The sequence below is a fragment of the Fukomys damarensis genome, unplaced genomic scaffold (genome assembly GCF_012274545.1).
Source record: "Fukomys damarensis isolate Sample0158 unplaced genomic scaffold, DMR_v1.0_HiC HiC_scaffold_19, whole genome shotgun sequence".
Taxonomy (NCBI): Eukaryota; Metazoa; Chordata; class Mammalia; order Rodentia; family Bathyergidae; genus Fukomys; species Fukomys damarensis.
Window position 1 is genome coordinate 33,658,305 of NW_022900931.1, and position 20,341 is coordinate 33,678,645.

General features: G+C 50.7%; 1 protein-coding gene across 5 annotated transcripts in view; it reads left to right on the forward strand.

Moving 5' to 3' along the window:
- The window catches only part of Camk1d (calcium/calmodulin dependent protein kinase ID), a 308,572-nt gene that overhangs the window by 43,571 nt on the left and 244,660 nt on the right, over window positions 1–20,341 (forward strand). For 2 of the 5 annotated variants that reach the window (XM_010621303.1, XM_033765642.1), the window contains exons 1-2: window positions 4,109–4,143; window positions 5,775–5,849. The exons of 1 other annotated variant lie outside the window; for it this stretch is intronic. In XM_010621303.1, coding sequence (XP_010619605.1) covers window positions 4,124–4,143; window positions 5,775–5,849 — 95 coding nt within the window. In that variant the 5' untranslated portion in view covers window positions 4,109–4,123. Of the gene's footprint in view, window positions 1–4,108; window positions 4,144–5,774; window positions 5,850–17,223; window positions 17,275–20,341 lie in introns of those variants that run through there. 2 more of the 5 variants (XM_010621306.1, XM_010621304.1) reach the window with 2 other exon arrangements.

Sequence of the window (20,341 nt, forward strand, 5' to 3'; positions counted from 1 at the left end):
GTACACCGGGGATTGAACTTGGGTCCTTGCGCTTGCAAGGCAGGCCACTGAACTGCTGAGCTAAATCCCCGGCTTAAATGTGATTTTAAAGCGAGGACATAGGACTGTGGAAAATAAAAGCCAGGTTGTGGGTTTCAGGGGCAGAGGTGGAACCCAAGCTCTCAGGGACTCTGATGGGATGAAGTTGGTTCCCAACTGCAAAGAAGTATGGATTGAACTTGGGTCCTTGCGCTTGCAAGGCAGGCCACTGAACTGCTGAGCTAAATCCCCGGCTTAAATGTGATTTTAAAGCGAGGACATAGGACTGTGGAAAATAAAAGCCAGGTTGTGGGTTTCAGGGGCAGAGGTGGAACCCAAGCTCTCAGGGACTCTGATGGGATGAAGTTGGTTCCCAACTGCAAAGAAGTATGTGTGGGATGCTTATGGGTGAGCCCAAGAGGGGGAATGATTTTCCTAGGGTGACGTGAGGTGGCGAGAGAGCCTGCCTGGCACTTTCCAGGACTGGCCAGCAGTCAGATGGGTACCTCGTCTGTCCCTGGGCCCCTAGACTTCCCGCCCACCTACCCAGCCATGTGCTGGGAGAGTGTGGGATAGTTTGGGCTACACAGTCAATCCCGGACCACACCCTCCCCCTTCTGAGCTAGAATTTCCAGGAGGGTTAGAAGAATTAGCCTCTGCCTTGGTTATCCTTTCCTTTCACGGGGTTGTCTTTCTTATTGGATTCAGGCAAGCAGATAATGAGGCATTGCAGGCCCGGTGGCACTTCTTCCCATTCATTATTTAGCAGCCTCTTTCCAGTCCCAAATCTCATCTGCCCCAGCGGCTCACAGAGCGTCCTGCCCGGGAAAGGTGGGTAATGAATGTCGAGAGAAATGAAGTGAATTTCTCTGTAGGGAGAGACTGTGAGGGAATGCTGATCAGCGGGTCCCCTGGTAACAAAGAAATGGGGTGAAGAGAGAAGAATGGGACTCCCACTAGGGTGGGAGCTTGAGTTCTGGGGCTCTTGAAGTCCACTGCCCGCTGAGCCTAGGGGGCCCTTCCTAATGGGAACATGGCCTTGTCTCTATTTAGGGAGCAAAAACCACCCAGCATTTTTACCCTCCTGAATTAAATCCAGTGTTCTAGGTTAGAAGGTAGCAGTTCCCGCACTCTCCCCTTTTCCTGTAGACTTAGAAAAGGTCTGGATTTCAGCCCGGACAAGTAGCTCATGGGCCTAACTTTGCTATGAACCAGGCCTTCCTTTGAGACATGCAGGAAGGCAGCAGTGCACTGACCGCTTCCAGCTGGGCCCATGGCCAAAGTGACATTTTCATTGAAGTCCCTTACCTGGTTTGCCACCCCCAGCACAGACGCAGACAGTGAAGGACACGCCTTTCCCAGGAATCACCACGTCATAAACTCTTAACTGTGTAACAGCTGCTTGTGTTGTAGAAGCCCTGTGAGCTTATTTCCAGGAAAAGCTGATGGGACAAGAAGCTTGTGCAAAAATGTTTATGGTATAATATTGTTTCATAAGATTTTAAGAACCCAACTTTAAAATTTGCACCTTTTGGAGAAAAATGATGTTACGTTGTACTTAGAGAACAATTTAGTAGAAATAGCCCTTTCAAGAGGTTTGGAAAATGCATGTGTTAGATTATTCTTTTTAAGTCATTGAGTATAATCCCTTTTTTCCAGGACCTTACTGTTCCTCACAGATTTTCTTTTTTAAAACTTTTCCCCATGTTGTTACTTTTTTTGGTTTACTAGTTGGTTATTCTTCTTAAGCGTCAAACATTTTTTTGAGCTTATTTTTATATTTTTATAAATAGATGAATCTTCGAAAAAAGAGATGACAAATATTTGCTTGATTGTTTTAGATCTTTCTTAGGCTCCAAAGATAATGTCTAAGTGATTCTAACTATTCACATATCGATAAATAAGCAGATAACTGTCAGATTATCTTGGATGTCCATTATTATATAAACATAGCCAGCCTTGAGGTCTACATTTGCCTACTGAGTTCCATGATGATTTTCTATAATGCATTCGAAGCCTTTGACTTTCTATGTGGTGCATATAGGCTTTCTGTTTTGCATTGGGAAAGTGTGCTGCATTTTTCTCTGTGTGATACACAAAGACTTGAAGAAGGATGTTGAAAATCAGTTCTAATACCACCATTCAGAAAAAAAACCAAAACACTTAAATTCTTTGGATGGATTTCCCAGGCCTTTTCTGCACGTAAGTGATTAACACAGGGACTTTCATATTGCACACCGTCTGTGGCGTTTACCGCAGAACAAATGTCTTGGGCATTCTCCAGTGTGTTCTGAATCACAGGCACTCCCAGCTGGGGATATGCAGGGGCACGAGTCATGCCTCCTCTGCTTTAAACGGTGCCGCTGTTTGCACGGGCTTTGTGCTCCAGTGTTTCTCGGTTGGCTTGCCTCCCTCCTTCCCTACTCCTGCCCCATGTGTATTTTCTATATGATTTTTCTAAAGCATGTTTTCAGGTCTCCTTTCTCGTTGGTCAGCATGATTGGTAGCTTGGGGCAGAGCGGCACCCACTGATCGCTGGTTCTCTCCCGTGCACCCGTTGTGTCCAGGCTGCAGCACCCAGGAGTGGCCCGTCTGGATCAGCGGGTCTGGTACCAGTGACAGCTGCTTCCTTTAGGGTTGATTCTGTTTCATTTTAACTTTTGGGCACAAGAGTTGCGTGCCGTCTTTGGACATCTGAGCTGCAAGCAGCATCTTGTTTATGGCAGTGGACGTGTTTTTCAGGGGCCAGGGTGGAGCTGACCATGCCTGTCAGGCGACTAGCAGGAGGCCTCTGAGTCCTCCCACTGCAGCTCAGCAGACAGAGCTTGAGGGTTAGCAGGACCAGGGCCAGCTGGCTGCCAGGGTGCGGGCCAGCGGTGCTTTGGCTCCCAAGTTCTTGAGAATCAGGAAAGGCAGGACCGAGCCCCGCCCACCCATCTGCACCCAGCTCCCCACCTGTGCAGGGAGCCTGTGTTTCTTTTTCACTGCTCACACCGTTCTAAGGAGAGACCTGGTGCTGTGGCGGGAGCTGCTCCTGCGGTTCACGTGGTTCTTTGTCGAGCCTGAGCTGTCTGTCCCTATCCTGCCGCTGTCTAGGACACAGTGCGTGGAGCTCCCTGCAGTGCGGGGTGAGGATGTTTTTGGAGACAGGTGATGCACTACTGGCTTGTGTTTTCCTTCGCACCTGCAGGCATCGTTCCGTGACAGGCAGGTCCTGGCCACCTCGGGAGCCTCAGAAGCTCCTGCTCAGCCTCCCAGTCTGCCCACTCTCAGGGGCCTTGCCTCGCACGCTTTCTTTCCTGTGTTTAAAACCTTGGTGGTGATGTCTGTAATCTCAGCACTCTGGGAGGTTGAGGCAGGAGGACAGCAAGTTGGAGCCCAGCCTGGGCAATACAGTGACTTAGGGAGACCCTGTCTCAAAAGAAAAAATAAAGGAGAGGACTAGGGCTGTTTCTCAGTGCAGAGGCCCTGGGCGCAACCTTCAGAACCACAGGACAGTGACAGTAGTAGTGATGACACAACCCTCGCTGCTCTTCTCTGCAGGAGACCGCTCCCTTCCAGGCTGCAGTTCTCGCGGCCTCCTGCGAACCTGCCCGCAGCGTGGAGCTGCTGCTTCCTCTGTGCGCTCTTCTTCGCGGTCTCAGTTTCACTCTTTGCACTCCCTGCATTAACATGTTCATCCACGCACAGAACATCCTGTCTGCCAGCTTTGCTTGGGGTGGAGTCCGGGGAACACGACCGACGGAGAGCAAGGGTCTGGTGGGGTCAGGGGCCCGGTGCGCGGTGCACGATGTGCCTCCCCACTGTTGGCCAGGCCAGCGTGGGGCGGGGGGAGGGTCAGTGACGCAGAAGGTGACGCGTGGCAGTGTGGCCTGTTGGCGAGGATGGGTAGCGTGGGCTGGGCAGGGGTTGGGGCGGAAGTCGTACCGGAGCGGAGCATTGTGGAGGTCCTTGCAGGTCACTATGGTAACGGCAGTCACGCGGTCTTCGTACGCGCAGAGTGTGGCCTGAGCATTTTACAGGTGCTCACTTCATCCTCATAGCAGTTCTGAGAGGTAGGAGCTGCTCCTGTCTCCATTCCATGGCCAGAGAGGGGGAGGCTGGCATGAAGCCGTCCAGTGGCAGGTCAGGGCACACTGCGAGCTGAGGAACCCGCTCTGGGAGGCCGGGGGCCGGGGGGCCGGGCCTGAGGTGGGCTCTGGGTCCCAGGTGGGGAAGGCTGTGATGTTCAGTGAGGTGACCGCATCCTTAGAGCCACACGGATGCTTGAGCCAGGATGGCCGCTTAGACCTCCCTGCTGCCTTTTCGGGGGGCAGAGTTTTCACCCCTGGGCCTGGGCCTTGTGCATGGTCAGTGCTCTTCCCTGGGCACTGCACCCCAGTCCTCTGGAGCCCACAGTGGTGTACAGTGCCGCAGGCCCCCCGGCTAACGAGCGCAACGTTTGGGTTAGATCACTGCTTATTCACTTGCGTCCTTGGAGCTCCCTGCCTGCTGGGAGGCTGGTTGGAGAGTCTGGTGGAGGCTCGCCTAGGTGCGGAAGGTGAGGGACCCATGGGCTGGCCTGAGACACCGTGTCGTAGGCTGTGCCTCTGCTGGGAGCACTTTTTGCTCTTGAACCATTTTTTAAAATGTGGTAAAGCATAACACGAATGTTAGTATGCTGTTTTTGAGTGGAGTGGCATTTAGCACACCTGACATTATGCAGCTGTCCCACTACCCAGCTTCCAGGCTCAGCTCGCACAAGTGAAATCGTGCCCCTTACACACCAACTCCCCCCCCCCATCCCCTGGCTGCCACCATTTTGGTTTCTGTCTGTCTGGCTTTGCCCACTTTAGGGTCCTCTAGTGAGTATTTGTCTTCTTGTGACTGGCTTACTCCGTTAAGCTTCTTCGGGTTGGCTGGTCAGTGTTGACGCGGGAGTCAGAATTTCTTTTCAAGGCTGAAAACTATTCCATCGTACGTTCCTTTATCCACTGGACTATCTATGGCACATGGGTTGCTTTGGCTTTTAGCTGCTGCAAATAAGGCTTCTGTGAACACGAATGTGCAGATATTTGGGTTTCTTTTTTGTGTTTCTGTTAGGTATTACATAGAGTTTTAGCTGCTGCTGGACCAGAGCCGGAAGCTCTTATTCGTTTGTGGGTGGGTGTGGAAGTACCTTCCTCTCCCCCTTCCTCTTCTGCTGTGTCGGATGAGTCATGGAGACCTCGGTCTGAGGTGGACTTCAAATGGAGAGGGAGGCACCAAAAAGCAGTGCTGATCCGAGCCCAGTGTAGGGAACAGCGATTATGGGAATTCTTGAGGGACACATTGTCCAGTGTAAATCCAGATTTATGGCTTGGGTGGCCAGGTAACCATGACCTAGGCTATCTGGCAACAGACGTGCTATGGTCCCATGGAGCCTGCATTTACGTCAGGCTTCTCCAGGACAGAGGAGAGCTCCATGGTCTTACGGATGATCTGCAGGATAAGGGTAATTACTGTGTGACTATATAATGGAGCTGGAAAATGAAATAAAGATACTATATAATTAGTGTGAATTTAGATTCTTATTCAGAGAAGATGGTTATATTTCTTTACAAAAATTCCTCTTATGTCAGAATTATTTTGGGACTCTGTAGTAAAGGTTAGTATTTTCTTGGTTTGTCTTGAAGTGGCAGATGAAAACGAATACTTTGATATTAATGTTGTAAGTTTTTCCATCTATTTTTGTGCCCTCCTTTGAACTTGGGATTGCTCACTCCTCTTTTCTCCAGCCCACCGCTTTCTCTGCACACCGACTCCTGGTCCGGAGAGAAGCAGAGTCAGAGGGACAGATGCTGGGGGAGCTGGTGAGTGAACACTCAGGTGCTGGAAGGCCAGCAGGTGAGAAGTAGGTGGCCCTGGATGTGAAGGTGCAGGGCTAAGGCGCCCCTCCGCCCAGGGTTGCGGGGTACCGGAGCAGCAGTGACAGAAGACGGAACTCATCTTTGTCTATACCTGTGACAGAGCAAGTGGGAGGCTGTGGTTGACCTGGCCTCAGGCCACTGCCTTCTTACGCACAGTGAACAGACTTCTGACAGGAAGACTGGGGGTGGATGGGTGGGCTGGAAAAGACGGGACGATGGCAGCCGTGGGGCCAGGGAAGAGGGGCGTGCAGGGCCGAGGAGGAGCAAGTCCTTAGAGTGCGAGGCTGAGAGGAGTCAGTTTCTGCTCCTGTAATAAATACATGAGATGGTTGATTTATAAAGAGGGAAGGTTTGTTTTGGATCAGAGTTTTGGAGGTTCTAGTCTGTGATTCGGCAGACCCATTGCTTTCAGGCCAGGGTCACTGGATGGTAGCGGTGGCAAATGCCCAGCAGAGCAAAACTGTTCACCTCATTGCCAAGAGCAGAACAGAGGACGAGGAGGCTCCATCATCTCCCCGGAGTGCTTTCTTGGGGACCAAACCTTTACCACAGGGACCTTTGCAGGATCCCTAAGGGCCAAGTTACAGCACATGGTGTCTTGGAAGTTGGGGACAGGAAGCTGAGGGAGGTGGGAACGGTCACCTACTGGGCGCTAATGGGGACGAAATGATTGACCAAGTGTCCCCTGCATTTGGCTGCCCAGAGGCCCCCTGACCTTTGTCAGAGTTGTTTTGGGTAATGGCAGCGTGGAATCCAGGGTGGAATTCCGCTAGTGTGTGTTCTTGCCTTATCTGTGAAATTCCAGACATTATCAGCCTGGCCATTGTTTGCTTATGTCTGAGATCCCAAACCTCCAAGATGCTTGAGGAACCAGTCACTGCAGATCTTTTTAGTTCTCGAAACCAGATCACAGGTGTCTTAGTCACTTTCTTATTACAGGGACAAAAATAACTGCCACCTCCGATTAAAGGAGGTGAGGTGTGTTTTGGGTCATGGTTTCTAGAGGATTCAGTCCATGGTCGGCTGGCTCCAAGGCAGGAAGGGCATGGTGGAAGGGTCTAGTGGAGAAGAGCTGCTCTTGTCGTGGTGACCAAGAAGCAGGGAGGGAGATGCATCCTTCCAGGCCATGCCCCTAGTCACCTGCCTCCAGCCAGGCCCTACCTGCTAGCTGCTGGCCTCATCCGGATCTAGTCACCTTCCAAAAGCCCTGCCTCTGCACACATGGGAGTCTTGGGGGACATTCTAGGTGTGAGGCATAACAACAGCTAACACGAATCCTGCACCCCAGATTCTCTAGTTGCATGACCTTAGGGGAAAGTTAGTAAACCTTTGAGCACCTCTGCAAATGCCACGGGCAACATGCGATAGTAGTAACTGCTTTCTTCTACCTTCTCTCCTGGGATGCTCTTGTACCACTTCCCTGAGAGTCAGGGGGCTGTGGGTTGAGCCCCCTTTTGGTTGTTGCAGAGCTGTTTTGTAGATCTGTCTCACTGATACTGATGATACAAAGATAATAATAATTGCTACAGTGCCTTCCATTGAGTGCACACTGTTTGGGGCCCTGCAGAGTGTTGGCTGTAGATTGTCTTGTTGAAGTCCTACAGTAGCCTTATGAGGTGAGTGATGCTGGCTGAGGGAACTGTGCCTTGGCACGCCAAAGGAGCCAGTGAGTCGCCAACTCAAGCATGCATCGGAGTCACCCTGGGCGAAGGAGACACAGACTGCCCGGTCCCAGCCCAGGGTTTCTGGTTCAGTGGGTCCTGCTGGAGCTCAGAAACTTCCTTGCTAGCAGGTTCCCAGATTGCTGTTTCTGGGACTACACTGCCCTAGTCTTTCAGCTGTGGGCCTGGGAACACTCACCTGTGCCTGCCTGAGTCCACAGCTACTCTCTTGAATTACCCATGGCAGAAGGCTGCCCACCGCCCAGGGTTAGTGCTCTGTTCTTGTTAAGCGGGAGGCTGGTGTGAACAGACATACCCAGGCAGCGGGTGTGTTGGGAGAAGGAGCTAAGGGAGCGAGTGTACAGAAACGAGAACAATAAAAGCCAGTAATGCTCTAGCTGTGGCCCCGCATTATTACTCCATGCCAGCAGTTTCTCCACAGTGCCTGTGACGAGTACTCTTTTCTCTGCTCTCCCCAAAGCCTCTGCCTGGCAGCTAAAGGTAAGCAAGGCTGACCACCCCTTCATTGCTGACCTCTGGCAAGCTCATGTCCAAGAACCCAGCTTCTACTTGTTCTACACATGCGGCCCTGAGTGAGTACTCACTCTGTACCTAACTGGCAATTCCAATGATAAAGTAACCTAACCCTAAATACTCTGGGGTGTGGAGTGTCACGTACGGCTCTGCATGCGGCCAGTGCCTTTGGTTCAGTCCCTTTGGCTGTACCTGCTAGAGCAGGCAGGGTCTCCCCACTCCACCCAGGTGCAGATGGATGCAGGAGGTGACTTCTGCGGTCCCTGTGCTAGAGAGCATGGACCGAGGTGCTCAGAGGGTTACTGACGGCCCCTGAAGGTCCTGCAGCTGGTGAGTGGGCAGAGCTGGGATTCCCACCTGGAAGCTGACTCCAGAGTTCCTGCCCTAACCACCAGCTCTGCCAACCTGGCAGAGGGTTGGTGTGTAGTAGGTGCACATTGGCTGGAGATGGGAGATAGACACGTGTCTTAGATTCCAGCTGTCCTGGGACGCAGGCTGGGCTGGATATCGTGAGGGTCACTCAGGGCACTCAGCTACTCAGTGACAGTCCACTGGGCTGGCAGAGTGTCCGCCTGCTGCGTCCCGTCTTCCTTGCAGGCTGATGTAGTGAAGTGCGTCTCCCCCAGGGGGAGGTTCTCGGTATTTATAGAGCATCTTAGAGCCCGGGAGTTCCAGCGGCAGCGGTGACCTCTGCAATCCTCTTAGTGTCTCTGGAGAGAGGCCGTGAACTCGTAGAGTTGTCCTCCCCTCACCCACCCCTGCCCCACAGAGCAGCCTGGGAAGTGGAGGGGAGTGCCGGGGGCTCACGCTCCTCCTGAAAGTGCCCTTCCAAGCCGGTGAAAGGCGGGGTCGCCCTTGGGGCTGGTGAGAGTCACCTGCTTCCAGCTCAGGAGCATCCTCGCTGTCAGACTCCTCCAGGCACCAGGAGAGCAAGTTGGAATCACAGAACTTCCTTTCCTTTTCCAAGTGGTGAATTCTTCTGCCTCGGCAGCAGACGTGGTCGAGACACACTGTTGAGAGGAACAGGGGAGAAGTGAAAAGGCAGAGGCCAGGGCACTTTCCCAGGTGCTCCTGGGTGTTTCCTGTACACGTATTTTTCCCTGAGGCCTGCTGGGCTTGCGAGACAACCACCCTGGGGCTGAGTCTTTTGTTAAGTGGGGATAACTGGCCCGAGGTCACCAGGCTTCTGTGCTACTCCGCCTGCCTCCCGTTGCCAGGGTGACATAAGTGCCATGCCCCGTGGCTGCCTTTGCAGTTAGGATCTCCTGTTTCAGGTTTGTTAAAGTCATTTCCCTGCCCTGACTGTGGTGCCAGCTAAGCATGCAAAAGAGAGAATACAGTTAGGGAAATGCTTGCCCGAGCTTCCTCTTCCCTGTGGGGTGTCCAGCCGGATCAGTTTCCTCTCCCTGCCGCAGCTGCTCTCTGCCCTGGGGATGTGCAGCAGTGTGCAGCCCTGGATTTCAGTGTTCGGGAGACTCCAGGTTTTGTGGAGGGCCATTGTTTCATGCTATATTTTTCTTTTAAAAATTCTCATTAAATTCAGTTATTAAATAAAAAGTTGTGTGGCACTGGGGATCACACCCAGGGGCACTACCACTGAGCTACACCCCACCCCTTTTTTACTGTTTATGTTGCTTCAGGGTTTTGCTCAGTTGCCAGGTGAGGCCAGGACACCTGTTCTTCCTGCCTCAGTCTCCCTTGGTGCCAGGGTTACAGGTGTGTGTCACGGTTCACTTTTGGGAGTTCCTGAGGAGCCAGTTTCGGAGCTGGAGATCCATGGCCCCACATGGTTGTCTGCTGTGGCCTCCACTGGGTCCCGAGACCTGCGGAGACAGCCAGAGCCCGGGATTCCACCTGCATCCCTGCTCATCTGTGCGTCTGCCACCCAGGAGCTTTGCGACGGGAAGGAAAACGTCAACAGTGCACAGCTGGGCTCCGAGCTCTGGCCGGACCCAGGCTGCCAGCTCTCTCCCGGCTTCTTGCCCCGGGCTGTGTTCCTGCCCCATCTCCTCCTTTGGCGGCGTCTCTGCAGCTGTCCTTACCCAGTCACTGTCACGTTTCACCTCCAGAGGGAGGAAGACACATGAACTGCAGGGTAGGAGGCAGGAAGGCCAGTGAAAGGAGAGCCTGGGATCAAACAGGAAGAAGGAAGCGTGAATTACAGCCTTTAAACACTGGCCGTACAGTGATCTTCTCTGCCTGCCCATGCAGGAATGCAGGGAGCGGAGATGGAACGCCGTCATTTTCCTCCACATAATTATAGGAGAGAGCCGAAGTTCTTGGAAAATGCCAGAAAATTCAGGGCCGCTGGCAGCCCAGCTCCTTCCATCTTCCAAGACAGCCTGTGTTAGCCAGGCAGGAAAGTTAGCCCCGGAGGTGAGCTCATTAGGGGAACCGCTGTGCTGCAGAGACGGTGGTGTCCCGGTCCAGACGTGGAAAGCCTCTTCAGAGGTGACTCATGCAGTTAGCTTGCGCCTGTGGCTCTTGTTAGGTGGCCTGCAGGCTTCTGATACATGTCAGGCAGCCTCGGTGGAGAGGCCGTTCTGCCCCTGCCTCCGTGGTCAGTGGTTCTGCAGCAGGGCTGGCCTGTGGCTGTGCAGGGCAGGGGTGAGGAGGAGGAAGCCTGGGGATTCCCTGAGCGCCCAGCTAACTTTTGGTCTTTTCCTTTCCCCTCCTATTCCTGGCTTTTTCTTTTCCATTGCTACTTACTGTTCAGGGTGGGAAGATTTGCTTTTGGGATTTGTTTGCTAAGCGAGGCGGGATGGAGAGGAGCCTTTGTGAGGGAAATGTGGTTCGAATGTTTTGCATGTTTTCACGGCTTCCCATAAGGGTATTTCTAAGCAAGAATGCAAACAGGCCTGAAATAGAATGTATTAGTAAGTGTAACAGAGAAGCAAAGTGTATTTTTAGCAAATATGGCTAAAGCAGATTATTGCAGTGAGCGAGGTGGCAGCGAGGGGAGGGTGTAGCTCTGGGAGGGCAGGCAGGTGGCTGCCTTCTGGCTGTCCCTGGGGCTCCAGGGTGCCTGGCATGGTGGCTCCACACCCTCTGGGGGTGCTGTGCTGGAGGCAGGGCCCTTGTCCTGGGGATGTAGTGGGGCCTGAGCCCCCAGGTCCAGAACAGCGGGCACCAATCATCACAGGTACGGCTCCTGCCACCTACAGCGCCCCGCTGGGGAGAGCACACCCTGATCTAGTGGATTCCGACAGTCTGCAGCATCTTGGGGCCCAGCTGTTGGTGCTGTGAGCACTTCGAGGAGTCCTGGGAGGAAACGTGGGACTGGATTGTGACTTCCACAGAGTGTTGCCACCCACCTCAAACTCCCAATGCAATGTCTTGATCTGGGAGAAGTGTTGACATTTTTTAGGGAGTTACAGTCCAAGCAAGATCATGGAGAAGAGGTTTGGACTTCCAGCAAAACGTTGCTAAAGCCGCCAAGATGTAATACCTGCCACCTCTCAGGTAGGCCAGGGTGCATGTCTGCCTGAGGTAATGGCGCCGCTCACAGGAGGACAGAGCTCACCTCGCCCCTGATCATACCTCCTCCCCGTTCTTCTGTGGGCAGCTTGAGCACCAGCACCATGGTCAGTGCTCTGTGTCTGCTCCAGTCCTTACCTGGTTACTCAGAGTGCATCTCTGAGGTGTCTGTGAATGAGATCACTGTCGGCATCTGTGGGCTGAGTAAAACAGATGCCTTCCCAGGGACTCATCCAGTCAGCTGAAGCCCTCCCCAGGAGGGAGGATTCTTCCTGCCCTTTGGCCTTCAACCTAGGATGGGGGTGGTGAACCTACAGCATGCGTGCCGCAGTGGGCTGTTTGTATCGTTGAAAGCTCTAAAAAGTTCGCCATCACTACCCTAGGACACTGACTCTACCTGCATCAGCTCTACATCAGCTCTTCCTGGGCTCCCAGCCTGCTGGACTTCAGACTGGAGCTCATGCCCCTCACCCCGGGTCTCTAGTGTGTCTCAGTGCCCTGTGGATCCTGGGATTTGCCAAACTTTTGAAATCCTGTGAGCCAGTTCCTTATATTAAACCAATCTGTCTGTCTGTCTTTTACACACACACACACACACACACACACACACACACACACACACACAGAGTGTATTGATTTTGTTTCTTTGGAGAACCCTGACTAATAGAACCATTTGCTAAATAAACTCATACTTTGGGGCCCAAATTCCACCTTCTCTATTATAAGATCTGATAAAAAAGGCAATGAATAAGTAAAGATTTAAGGTCTCTGGTAATGGCTAGAGATTTACAGCCTTGGAGGGCCCTCTTTTATAAAATTCCATGCTCAAAAATTTTTCTGTCAGCAAAAGGGAGAAATTAGGCACTACTTTTGACATTAAAATAGGATTCTTGTCCAGCTCCTTTTAATGACAGGTGCCCTTTCTTATTTGGAAAATTCTAATTTATTCAAACTCTTCCAGGAAAACATGGATTGTTTCAAATGGATTATCGTATTCCACCCAGCCTCTGATGAATGAAATCGAGTGGTGTATCAATCAGTTCCCCTGGATTGTAATTTGATAATCTGTTCCATGGAATGCTCTTTCACAGCTAGCTTGGACCTGGGAGTCCCCCAGTGCAAGGACAGCTTGAGTTGGTTTGTTCTTCTTTTGAGTGTTTGAGTTTGATTTTGTTGGATGGACTCTGAGGGAACCCCCAGTCCTTTTCTAATCGTTCTGTGCCTGCATCGAGCCAGTGATCTCACTGCAATGACACAGATCCCAGGAGAAAGGCACCACGTAACTGGAATCACTTCTGATGGATCCTACCAGGGACGCCTGTTGTCAGAAAGTGGCTGTTGGACTCAAAATAGTTTTGGTGAGCCAGTTGGACCAAGGTTTTGTCTCTGCTCTAACAGCAGAGTGCTGCTCTACACAGAACCTTGGCAGTATGCACAAAATGTTAATCTTATCTGCAAGGAGAGTGTGGACTCCAGCCTGAAAGGAACGTGGACCCCTGCTGGACCCCATGCTCCCTGGGTCAGGAGAGCGGGGTGGCACACGTGCAGGTCCATGCACTGATGGTACAGTGATGCCTCGGCCAGCCCCGGAAAGGTAGGCCAGTGCCATGCCAGGGTGTCCAGCAACTGAGGTTAGGACCATCTTTCCAAGGGCTACTCTTCGATGGTCCCAAAAGGAGAGCGGCTGTGCCCTTACACGCCTGCCCCTGCTCCTGCTGATCCCAAGCCCCAGCGGGCCCCTGGAGCCACTTGAGGGCTATCTTGTCCCTGCCTCATGCACAGAAACCGGGGAACATAGTTCTGCAATTCGGCAGAGTGTGATAAGGGTGGGGAAACAGCGGTCGTGCCCTTGGAGCTGTCATCGGCGCTGGCTGCTCACAGTTGAGGCCAGGACTCACCGCGAGGCCCTCACTTGCTAGATCCTGCCCTGCTCAGGGCTGGTGGCGTGTGGGGTGTAGGAAGGGAACCAGGACGCTGTCGGTCGGGACGCTGCTCCGCTCAGTGGGAGTACAGGAAAGTCAGTTGGGGAAGAGTGGGAGAGAAGTAGAAGTGAGGGGTAGGTGTGGACGGGACTCCCCTGATGTCCCAGCCTCTGTACCCCTGGCTGCCGTTTTGGTGTGTGGAGTGAGTGCCTGCTTCCATCCCCTCTGGTCCGGCACAGAAGTCGAGCTTTGGTGGAGGAGGCTGGGGACATTTGGCGGCCTGTTCTGGCGTGCGGCTGCTGGTGATTAGTGGCGCTCATCAGGCTGGACAGGGTTGTCACCAGCCCATGGAGGTGCGAGCAGGTGACAGCGTGGGAGACGTTTTTATTTACTCATTTTCTTAAAATTAGAAGATGAGTATAGCCTCTGAGGCCAGGATCATTTTAAAAATACTGATGTGAAATAAAGATAAGGAAACAAATCTATGTTTTCTGACATGGGGACTGATGGGAGGGATTTTTGATTTGGAAGAAAATCTATTGGAATCGGATCCCCCCACTCTGCGGGGGGGGGGACACGTCAGACTTGTCCCGAGGCCAGGTCTTCCCGTAGTGGCTGTGCCTTTACTTGCCTGCCCTTGCTCCTGCGGATGGCAAGCCCCAGTGGGGGCCACTTTGAGGGTCACCTTGTCCCTGCCTCATGTGCAGAAACCGAGGAACATAGTTGCAAGGAAGTGTGCAAGCTCTGTGTCAGCTCTGTGCGCATCTGGGAAGGGGACTGTGCCTTGAGAGAGCGTCTTGCACAGAGCCAGGTACAGAGGTTGGCACTCCGATTGTTAATCGTCGTTAGAAGTCATTAAAGTCTGGAGCAATGACCCTCAGCCTGCTTCTGCTTAGCACATGTCCAACAGGAGGGTTAATTTTTGTTACTGTGATGCCTCTGAGAGTGATGATTCTGGACCGGTACCTGTGCTGAGGCTGCCTCGGCTGTGCGTAGTTTGTGGCAGGACTCCCGGGAGGCCGTCACCCTGAAACCCCACCACTCCCAGATGGGCAGTGGTCTGCCTGCAGTCCGAGCCCGGGTGTCACCCGTGCCCACGCGGTCTGCAGCACTGTTCACCCAAGGGCCACGTGGCAGCAGCGGGTCTTGCAGTCTCCTGGGGTACCCAGCTGGCCCCTTGCCTGTGTGAATGGCCTAGCAGGGACCTCGCTGGGGCCCCTTGAGCTGGACCCCAGGAAGCAGCTGGCTGCCCCTGCGCCTGCATTGGCTCTGGTTGCCCCTTTCTCAGGGTGCCATTGTTCCCTGCCGGGGTTGACTTTGAAGCACCCCCTTCCCGCCTGTGCCGATTGAGGATTTCAGCTTCCATAGCGCTGCTCCTGCGCTGCACAGCCTGTCACTTTTGGCAGGTGCAGTGTGTGTTTATGGATGGGTGAAAGCCTCGAACACCTGCCTTCTGTGTTCTTTCTGATAACTTCACAGGCATTTGAAGTGTTCACTGGGCCACACAGACGGGTATTTCATGACAAGATCTCCATAAACAGCCTTTTCCCGGTCTCTAGTCTTCTCCTTGTGCTGCCCCAAAATAAGCCTCACTGGTGTCTCCTAGCAGGAAGTGGCGGGGTGACTAGCAGGGTGATTTCAGAGTGGGCTCAGGCGCCCCGGTGAAGCCCGCAGAGGGAGCCTCTGGGACTCTGCACATTGCCCCTGGGAGTGTGTAGCTGATGCCCCCTGCCTCCTTGCTTATGGTGTTGGGGTGCGGAGGAAATGTCCAAGGTTGTTGTTAGAGCACGTTTCTATTGTTTGTTGGCTCAAAACATCTAATATAAAGTGTTCATCTTCTCACAACAAAAATGAACCTATATGTATGCACCTGTAGTTTTCTGGACAGTTTCAGGAGTTCACGGACTGACTGCCTGAAGTGATAGTGGCCACAGATAAGGAACAAGTGATCTGGTGTAGCCTGGGTCCCATATTCACTGCCGGGAAGACGGTGTCAGATGGGGCTCCAGCACCTCGCCAGTGAGGGGCAAAGCCGGGGCTGGGAGCCCCTGAGCTGGCCCTGACTCTCACTTGGGTGCTCGTCCCCAAGCCTGCCTCTTACCCAACTGCTGTTCTTGCTGCTCTTGCAACTTTTACCTGGAAATGACAAGTATTCCATTGTAGTCCATGCATCCCTGTGCTTTTCTGACCCAGCTAAGGAGAGGGCAGTCCTTACTGCTTGCCTGCAGTCTCTTCGCAGTGTTTGGGCCTCAAGTTAATTCTGGCAGATGGGAGGGAAGGAGCCTGCACGATGTCATGGTGGGTGTAGGAGCTCGCCTGTCCCCTCCTTGTGACTGTCCCAGCTGGGAACTGTAGTCGGACAGTGGGAACATGTGCAGGGCAGGGAGGTGAGGGCACACAGGAGAGTGTTTGCTCAAACTCCTGTCATGGTGCTAGCTTCAGCAATGCATAGTTTTTTCTGATCCTCCTCCTCTGTTTCTTCCCCCTCCTCTTCCTCTTCTGCTTTTTCCTCTCCCTTTATTTTTATTTATTTATTTGTTTTAGATAGACTTTCATGGGGAAGCCCAGACTAGCCTTGAACTTGCAGTTCTCCTGCCTCAGCATCCCGAGTGCTGGGATCGCAGGAAGAGTAGACTCTTGTCTCAGCTGGGAGTTCAAGATGAAGGTGTTGGCAGAGCTGGTTCCTTCTGGACACTGTCAGGGGAAGGGTGTGTTGTTCAGGGCTCTCTCTGTGGCTTGTAGGCCATCTTCTCCCTTTTTCACATCCTGTCCCTCTATGCCTGTCTCTTTTTGCACACCCCTTTTTATTAGGACACCTTCAGAGTGAATCAGGGGCCACCCCCACGATCTCACTTTACCTTGATTATGCCTCTGCAGCCCCGGTCTACACATTATAAAGTCCCACTCTTGGGTAGTGGTGGCTAGCACTTCTGTGTGAGAATTTGGAGGGGACACAGTTTAGCTCATGACAGAAAGCATTTCCTGGTTGGCAGGTGTGGAAGAGGAGTCTCAATAGTCAAGCTTGACCCAGGCCAACGCACTGTTGCAACATCGTTCCATCTGACTTCCTGAGACTCTGTTACGTACATTTCCTATGGAGAGTGACAAGGTAAATCTTTGGAATGCAGGAGAGAGATCTGGATTTTACTGAAACACCTATCAGATGTGCTGAGCACCTGCTTGAACCAGTAAAATTTGCTTGGGGGTTGGGGTAGAGGGAAGTAAAAGTGTGGACAGAACCACATCCACCTAGTGGTCACAATGCCCATGTTGGGGCAGTGGGGCTGGGCTTGGGGAGGGTCCTGTGTCTCCATTCATATAAGCTCAGTTTCCTGTCACCACTGAGATGGAACTTCCCAGAGATGGTACACTTTACGAGCTGAGTTGACTATGTTTCTTTGGCAGTAAGGAAATCACACTGTCAGAGATTAAATGCTGAAGCAAATCAAAGACACCACCACCAACATAAAAGTGCTAGGAATTAAGTGCATTTACTTTTTCCACAGAGAAAAGATTCTTTTGACCTAGAATAGTGCCTATGACATCAAGCTATTGATATATCTTAAAAAAATTTTTTTTTTTTTGCAGTGTTAAGGATTGAACCCCAGGGCCAACCTCATGCTAGGCAAGCATTCTACCACTGAACTGCATTCCTAGCAATAATACAGATATGAAATCTGGAATCTTTTTTCCTTTTCTGCCCTGCTGTTGGGTGAAGCTGCTTTACATTACCCAGTGTATGTCGTGTGGGATCACCTGTATTCAGGCTGCCAGGTATGATCACACCTGATTTCTGCTGGAAGCCCTCTCCTTGTCTGAGGTTTGTAAGAAGGAGAACGCACATTGCTGTAAAATGGGAACTGCAGTTTGGGGAGGAGGGGGGAGGTAGCACGGTGAGTGGCTGAAGGCGTGTGCTAGGGCTGGAGACCTGGGTGAGTGTGATAATAGCATGTCTTCTGTGCAGGGCTTGTGTGGACGGCTAGTGAGAGAGGCTGTGTCTGTCTCCGCGGGAGCAGTGATGGGCCTGCAAGGGTGGTGACTCGGCCCGACAGGTGTCGTGTTCTTGATAAAGCAAAATCTCGGCCATTTAAAATCTCAGTACATCAGATGAAGATAAATTCTAGAAGAAGCTTAAATTTAGTTATAGTACCAGATTATCTGGGGTGGATTATCTATAGAAAATGTTGAATCCAAGGCCAGCTTCGCTCTGTATATTTTTGGCATGCAGCTTAATTTTGAGCCATTTCCCCTTACCGGCTGGTGTATGCTTAGGAAATACTTGCTTGTTTTAAACATTATATTTTACAAACAAACACACACAGTCAATGTTAGAAAGCCACAGGCAGGAAGGCAAAGCCATTGCCCAAACTCCCCCCACCATTCCCATTTGTGTGGCCCAAAGGCTGCCTGGAATTGTTTCATAGGGTTTCACTTCACTGGTTTGGCTGATGAAGAGCTGATCATCTCATCATTATGAATTGAAGACTAATATTAAAGCACATTATTAAGTAAAACTAATGGGCCAGGAATAGCTTTGATAGGGAATTTTGTCTTGTGGAAAATTCCATTTAGAATGAAAAACACTTCTATTAAGATCAATTAAAGGGAGATTTAAACTGAACTTGTGGGCTGTAAGCTTAGATTCTGGTTCCTTCCAAGTGAATTCTAAAGCAAGCACATCTTTCACTCTTGTGAATTTCTTTCTTTCTTTCTGAAAAGGGAAAATATCTTCAACTTATTTATTTCCTAAAATATTCAGGGAAATAATTATTTCTTTTAACTGCCACATGTACAGAGGACTTCCATGTTAATACAGGATATAATGATACCGATTTTAGCAACTCTTTAGAATGAGCTAAATGTTATCAGGGAATATTTCCAATTAGTTCAAATAATGATATACCTTTTTCAGTTATCCAATCCACTTGTCTTTTAATGAGTCAGTTCTTTCCATTTAAAAAAAATCTTAATTTTTAAAATCAAAGACTGTTTTCTAGTGGATGGAGCAAAATATTTAGCTGTCTAGGAAATGCGGAATTCTGTAATGATTCCAGTGGGTATATTGTTCATTTGAGATTTGATGTCCTTTGGGACATGGAGGAATAAATATTTGGGAAATTCTAAAAGGATAGAAGTATTTACAAAATTTTATACTAATGGAATTCATAAGGGAAGAATGTACAAGAAGACGTTGTGTATCAGGGACTTGGTATATGCAAGATTAAAATATTAGAAATATATATTCACCTACAGTAGGAAAAATATCCCTTTACATAATTTTTAAAAATGTTCCTGTTTTTTTTAAGATATAAAGACAAGTGCAGTACCAGTAAATTGCATAGATTGTTAGTGACCTTATCAAGTTTATATTCAGCTTCAAAGTTTAGACCCTTAAACTTTAATGACCGTGTCCATTCAGGTTAGGATTGACTGTAATAGAAAGCTCCAAGTAGTGTAATGGCACTGGGACACAAGGTGATTCTGTCTTGGACAAGCCCTGGTAGGTAGTCTAGGGCCAGGGTGGTGCTGGGGATGCGATCTCCTTCCAAGACTGTTGCTCAGTCTTGTATAGCACGATATCCTGGCCCCACATGGGGATGTCCATATTCCTGACAGCAGAATAGAGGAAAGGACACAGGGACCAAGGGCCAGGGTGAACTAGCTAGAGTCCTGACAGATAGTCACGCCCAGCTGCAAGGGAAGATGGGAAATACACCTCCATTCTGAGCAGTGTGGGTCTTGACTGAGATCAAAGAGCTTTATGTCATAGGAGAAAGAGTAGCCAGACCACAGCTAGTAGTCTCTGACAATAGCAAACTTTACCTATAAATGGAACAATCCACTAATAATGCTTACAAACAAGTTGAATTTCTTTTTGTGGTTGTTATAGGCTTAATCTGTTACCACCATATATCAGTAGATGAAGGAAACATTATTTGTTTAAAGTTATGAAATTACTTTATTCAGACTCTCAAATATTATTTAAAAACTTTATTTAAAATTTTCTACTTGTACTTCAAATGACAGGGCTAGAGAAGTGCACAATTTCACAAGCCAGAATTATGAAAACTGACCAAACTGAAGCCTAGCAAATGTCAGGAAAGTACAAAATAGGTGATTAGATTGGAAAGTACCTTGGCTGGGAGCTAGATGAGGAAGAGTGTTGTAGGAGTATGTGTATTTGAATGGGGAGAAGTTGGGAGGAAGGTGGGAGAGCAAGGATGAGGCAACAGTAAGAAGAGGATTAGAAGTCAGGGCAGTGGAGAGTTTGTGATGCTTGGGGGCCCTTGAGCTGAATGTTCAAGACTGCAGCCTCAGCCGGACCGAAGGATCCCTCCTGACCCATGACCGAGATCTTACAATGAGTACCTGGCACCAGCAGAACGAAGGAGACTTCTGGGTGTCCAGGTAGAGAAGCTCATGGGCCAGGGATTAGACAGATTTCAGTAACAGAGAAGGTGTCCAGGGACTCTGGCTAAGATGTGTCTGAGCTCTGTCCGTGGATGTGCCCAGTTTTGGCTTGGGTTTAGTCTGGATCCTGAAGAAAGAGAACATTTCAGAAAGTATCAAATTAATTTTCACCATTGGGTATCTTCAAATAGAAGCTGGACCGTAGCTGCTGAGACAGTGGAGATGAAACACAAGAGTTTCTTCCTTCTGGAGGGAAAAAAGGCTGGTGGGGAGCTGTGGGATGAAGAACAAAGTTGAGAGTGGATGGAAGAAGACTGGCTGATCTTTAGATTGCTGGAACCTAAGACAGTATCAGAGTCATCGTGGTCACTGAACGCCACACACACACACACACACACACACACACACACACACACACACACACACACAC